The sequence below is a fragment of the Cryptomeria japonica genome, chromosome 2, assembly GCF_030272615.1.
Source record: "Cryptomeria japonica chromosome 2, Sugi_1.0, whole genome shotgun sequence".
Taxonomy (NCBI): domain Eukaryota; kingdom Viridiplantae; phylum Streptophyta; class Pinopsida; order Cupressales; family Cupressaceae; genus Cryptomeria; species Cryptomeria japonica.
Window position 1 is genome coordinate 212,732,396 of NC_081406.1, and position 5,457 is coordinate 212,737,852.

The 5,457-nt window shown below is 38.1% G+C and overlaps 1 protein-coding gene across 1 annotated transcript; it reads right to left on the bottom strand.

Moving 5' to 3' along the window:
- Window positions 1–334: 334 nt before the first annotated feature.
- Window positions 335–4,461, bottom strand: LOC131074951 (trans-cinnamate 4-monooxygenase). Its single transcript, XM_058011695.2, has 3 exons — window positions 3,588–4,461; window positions 1,410–1,543; window positions 335–1,271 (listed from the first exon to the last, which is right to left on the bottom strand). The coding sequence occupies exons 1-3, from the start codon at window positions 4,361–4,363 to the stop codon at window positions 682–684; spliced, it is 1,500 nt and encodes a 499-aa protein (XP_057867678.2). The 5' UTR covers window positions 4,364–4,461; the 3' UTR covers window positions 335–681.
- Between the last annotated feature and the right edge of the window lie 996 nt (window positions 4,462–5,457).

The following is a 5,457-nucleotide window of genomic DNA, read 5'->3' on the forward strand; positions in this document are numbered from 1 at the left end:
CTTTTCATTTTGTTTGGTGGGTTATTGGATGTCTGATGCAACTGAAACTCACATTGATAAAGGAATGACAGGCATGTTCAGCTATCCCACAGAGTCTGCCCCCACAGTCTGCCATATGAATATTATTGCTTCTTGTTTAAGGGAGTCTGCCCCCACAGTCTGCCATATGATTATTATTGCTTCTTGTTTAAGGGACTGCGAGTTGTCCATTAAAATCACTTTCTTTGCAACAATTTTGACTAACTTCAAATAATTCTAGGATGGTTTTGTTTATGAAAGATTTTATATCATCCACTTAAATTGAAGCAGAAATTTTACTTCCCAATGCTTTCCATAAAGTGAAACATTTGCCTTGTACATAAAATGACATGAAGTGAAACATTTTCCTTGTACATAAAAGGACACATTTGCCTTGTACATAAAACCACATATGGCCATGACAATTATTTCCTCTCTGCTCTGACATCACATCCATGTACACTTACAGTGTATACCTTAAGTATACAATTCTAAAACCACACTCTCACATAAATTAACAATTACAGGAAGAACAATAACAAACATTTTGTAGAATTTTAAGGAAACCCTTAATTGAGTTTTGCCTGCAACACTGGGATATGGGAGAGTTATTGAAGCAGACTCCTGTAAAGGGGCATAAATTATAGTGTGTGGGCATGTTGATCACACTATAGGTTTGGCCACAACAACTGAGTGATTAAGAATGTGCAAGCTGAATTGTCCTCCCTTTTCCCTTAAGTCAACCTTGGATTGCCCAGGTGGGGGCAAGAGCTCAAAGTTCTGAACCAGCCTACCAATGGCCAGGGCCAAAATGGGCAGAGCCAAGATAATTCCTGGGCAACTTCTCCTACCAACACCAAATGGTAGGTATCTGAAATCATTTCCACTGGCTTCAATCTTGCCATCCAAAAACCTTTCAGGGATAAACTGATCAGCTTTGTCCCACCATTCGGGATTATTGGCAAGCCACCAAGCATTCACCAGGATTTTACTCTCGGCTGGAATGTCATAGCCAGCAAGCTTAGCATCATGAAGGTTCATGTGGGGAACTAGCAATGGGATTGCCATATGTAACCTCATGGTTTCCTTGACTACAGCTTGAAGGTAGGGCAACTTGACGATGTCTGGCTCTGTAATTGGAACACCAGGGCCAAGAACAGTGTCAACCTCATCCCGAATCTTTTGTTGAATTTCAGGGTGGTTCACAACCTCTGCAATTCCCCATTCCATGGACCATAGAGTAGTCTCAATTGCTGCAAAACCCCAAAATATAGTGGATCGGTAAGATTATAAGTCAATTTGGGTTTTCGGAAAAAGATTGTTATTATAGAATTTGGACATACAAAAAATGGGAAGCCTGTAAACCTGCATATTTACAAAATGAAACCTACCTGCAACATTGATGTTCTCCACAATGTACAAAACATTATCCTCATTGATTTCACCCTTGTCCTGGGCTTCCAAGATGTGATCAATTGCAACCTTCTCACTCATGCTCACAGGGCCTTTAGTGCTTGCCAATTTCCTGCATTTTAAGTGGAATATTGAATTAGCCCAATCCTTATAGACACAATTTCTCACAACAGTACAAACAAAAATCAAGTTAAGAGTTACCCATTTACATCAAAGGGTATAGAAACAATTTTTCACAATGGTACAGACAAAAATCAAATTAGAATTACCCATTTATTGAATTTGAGAACTTCTGGACATGATCGTGCATATGTTTTTTTTATCAATCTTTCGAATCATACTCTACATATTCATCATCAGGATAGTAATAAAAAAAAACACAAGATCAATCCAGAAGCTCTCAAATTCAATCAATATAGACTGTGGAAACCTAATATCTTTACTTAATCATTTATAGCAAAAGGTATAAAAGGTTGAAACTATACTGTAGACTGTGAAAATCTAATGTCTTTGATTAGAAAGACAGGGAGGAGATTCCCCATAGTCTTTAGTCATCCACTGGTAAGATAGAACTAATCATTGAGATTGGTACATTCCTCCTTTAAAGATTATCTTACTCCTTTCTAACTAGTCACATTCCCCTGCCAATAGGCGGTGTACCATGTGACAGGTCCATAGCACCCTGTACATCTCATTGTTCTTAAACTACAGGGCAGCCTAGTGTATAAAAAACCATCCGTAAGCCCGGACTCTGCTCTTATAGAATTATACTACTACAGGCTGCACCCATCTGAGTTAAGACCAGGGAGTATGAAACCCTCACTCCAAGATGGGAATTTGGGCCTTCCCCGCCTCAGCGTTGAAATATCCGGTGCTTTTGAACAGGTGCAAATCATAGCCAAAATGTGTGGTTTGCAAAATCTTAATACTTTATATAAAACAATGCAGTCCACAGTAGCAGGGTATCAGGCTTAACAGCCGTACAGTTGTCAACAAGTTATCACAATTTCTGGGATGACTTTTGGAAAGTTTCAAAGAAAGACTTGGTGGGTGTGGGTCTGCTCATCAGGTAAAATTTAGATTATGAAAATAGGACAGGGAAAGATTTAGATCTATTCCAAACTTATTGGATTGAATCTCCAAATAACTGGTGTACAGAACAGTGTGGGGACGATAAACCTAAATTCATTATCTAAATGACTCATGTGGGGTTCCCAAACAGTATGGTAGAATCGGGTATATCAGTCAACTTAAAACACTCCCATAATCTAATAAAGTGAAGGAATCTCAAAATTGCGGAAGGGCTGTCCAACTAGACTTGAACCAACTATACTTAAAGTAAGTACTACTACTTTTTGTTTTTCTTGGCGTGACTATCTGAAGTTGAATCTCAAAAGTCCACGTTCATGAACAGAAAAGGAACTGAACCACTACAAACATATTTTTATGAATAAGGTCGTCTTATAGATATTAAAAAGTCAAGAAGATATAGTTTGAAAACATTTTCAGATTAGATTAAGGAAATTATTTTTCCATATCACCTCTTCGGATCACACTTCTTATCTATTATCAAAATTTCTCTTCACTAACTTGCTTGCTTACTCTCTTTGCCATGGTTGCCGTGGATCATGACAGGTGGAGTGCGATTGAAAAGTGATTGAAAATGTTGATAAAGAAGAAAAGCTTTCACACTTCTATGGACTATAAAATGTTGATAAAGAAGAAAATCTTACATAATCCAATTCAGATATATTCAAGCTATGAATGAAAAAAAGATTTCATAATCTAATTCAGAAATATTCAAAAGCTATAACAAAAATTGTGATTTAAAATATTGATAAGAAGAAAGCTTATATAATCCAATCCAGTCAAAAAATAAGGAAATGATATCGATTTAAAATCATGCAACAAAAAAACTCATAGACAAGTTTTCAAAGTATAAAACAGCAAGAACAAGTCACCCTAATGATCTTCAAAATTACTCCATCCAGCCGAAAAACAAAGCAAAACAAAAATCAAGAAGACAAAAATTATTTTCTTCATAATTCTAAGAATTTGAAGAAACCACGAGGTTACAATCCTAGTAATTGCAGCACTAAATCCAGCACCCAAAAAGCCAAGAAAAGAAGAAAAACAGAGGAGAAAAGTTCACTCACTTTCGTTCCTCAACGAAGTAATCCTTAAACAAGGACAGCCTCCTTTCTTTGACCTCCTTACAGATCTTAAGGTATCCTCTGAGAAAGGGCCTAAGAATAGGAATAAAATCTCCATAATTATACTCAAAACTCTGCGCCAGTCGGCTCCTCTCCCCATTCAAGGCCTTGAGCTTCAAAAACAGAGGATCCTGCTCACTCTCAAACCGTCTATCAAACATCATCTTATACATAATGTTATACATCACGAGCTGCAAGCGATGGCGAATCACAATTCCAGTAGTCCTAGATTCAGGCCGCTTCTTAATATCCGCCACGGCCTGTGCAATCTCATTCTCCCAAGCAAATCTATACTGCTGAACAACTTTATTAGTAAAAAACGGCACAGTCATTATTCTCCTCATCTTTCTCCAATGTTCTCCATAGACAGTGAACACCATGTCTTGCCCTTTTCCAGTAAAAATATCAAACACCACGTTGCGGGTTCGAGACCCGAACTCAACCCCCTGAGTGTGCAAAACCTCCTTGGCCAAATCAGGTGAAGAAACGACCACCAGATTCCTCTGCCCCATTTTCAGCAGAAATATTTCCCCATACTTTTTGGCCAAATCGCTGAGGTTCCGGTGGTTTAAATCATCTCCAACTTGGAGCCAATTTCCAAAAATGGGTACTGCCAGAGGACCAGGGGGTAGCTTCAGCTTCTTTGATCTCAGCTTAGATATCAAGATGCCACCCACCACCACTGCAAACAGGGCCACCAACACATTAAACAAATCCATCTCTACACTAGGGAAAAACCAGAATACAGAGTTTTCTGAGAATTCACTCCAAGCCACAGCATTGGGCTGATGCTATTACAGGATTGCTCATCTATTTATAGAGAAACCTTGAGCAATGCGAAAGAGTAGATGAGAATTTTTTGAGTTTGGCCGGCTGATGCCCTTCACTTTCCCACCTACTCCCTCCACCAACCCCCATAATAACATACATTACTTTACTTCATGACATGCCCCCACCCACAAGAGCATCAGATAACAATTTGACCAGGCCCTTGTGTTTTTTAATAGGTTTTTTTTTTGTTTTCACTCGTTTCTATTTCACCCGACTTCAGTTCAACTTTCTCATGGTGTTTAGCGGCCATGTCTGGTAGCTTGTGTGCAGCTTCTGGTCCATCAATTTCATGGATGGGGTCTATGATGACACGTTCTCTCAGTGACGTACACATGCTTTGTAGTTGGAATAGGAATTAAACAGTTTGGACATGCCTGGTACCTAACCCTCCACGCTTGCATGATTGGTTTCAGAAATTTTTATTGAGGTTATCTGGCGAGAATGATAGATGTTTCTTAAATTAGATAATTCATTGAAGTTCAACTATCTTGGAAATGTGATCGTCATCATTTATGACATGATTTTGTTTCACTATCTGTTAGGCTACAACTTACCTAAAAGATAATTTATAGATTAGATGTATATTTTCTGGTTCAAATATCTTGGAAATGTGATCGGGTTAGGTTTGATTTAGGGATGACTTTGTTTCATCATTTATGATATGATTTTGTGTCACCATCTATTACAACTCACCTAAAAGATAATTTATAGATTAGATGTTATTTTTTAGTAATTTTTTAAATTAAGTTAAAAAAATAATTGGAGATGTGATTGGGATATGTTTGATCTATGGATAACATTTTCTTTTAATATCATGAGAGATTTCGGTGAGCTGAGGCGAGAATACCTCTTACTTTTTTTTGTCAAGTTTTGGAGTATGGAGGGGCGAGTTGAGGCAAGAATACCTCAATGGACGACTGAGCGGGCTCAAACAATCTAGTCGGTGAGAGTTGGACCTTGGACCTACAGGGGAAGAACCCAA

Coding starts and splice junctions, on each gene's coding strand:
- LOC131074951 (XM_058011695.2), bottom strand. CDS start 4,363: ATGGATTTGTTTAATGTGTTGGTGGCCCTGTTTGCAGTGGTGGTGGGT. Junction 1,544..3,587: donor TACTTCGTTGAGGAACGAAA/GTGAGTGAACTT, acceptor CTTAAAATGCAG/GAAATTGGCAAGCACTAAAG. Junction 1,272..1,409: donor GGAGAACATCAATGTTGCAG/GTAGGTTTCATT, acceptor GGGGTTTTGCAG/CAATTGAGACTACTCTATGG.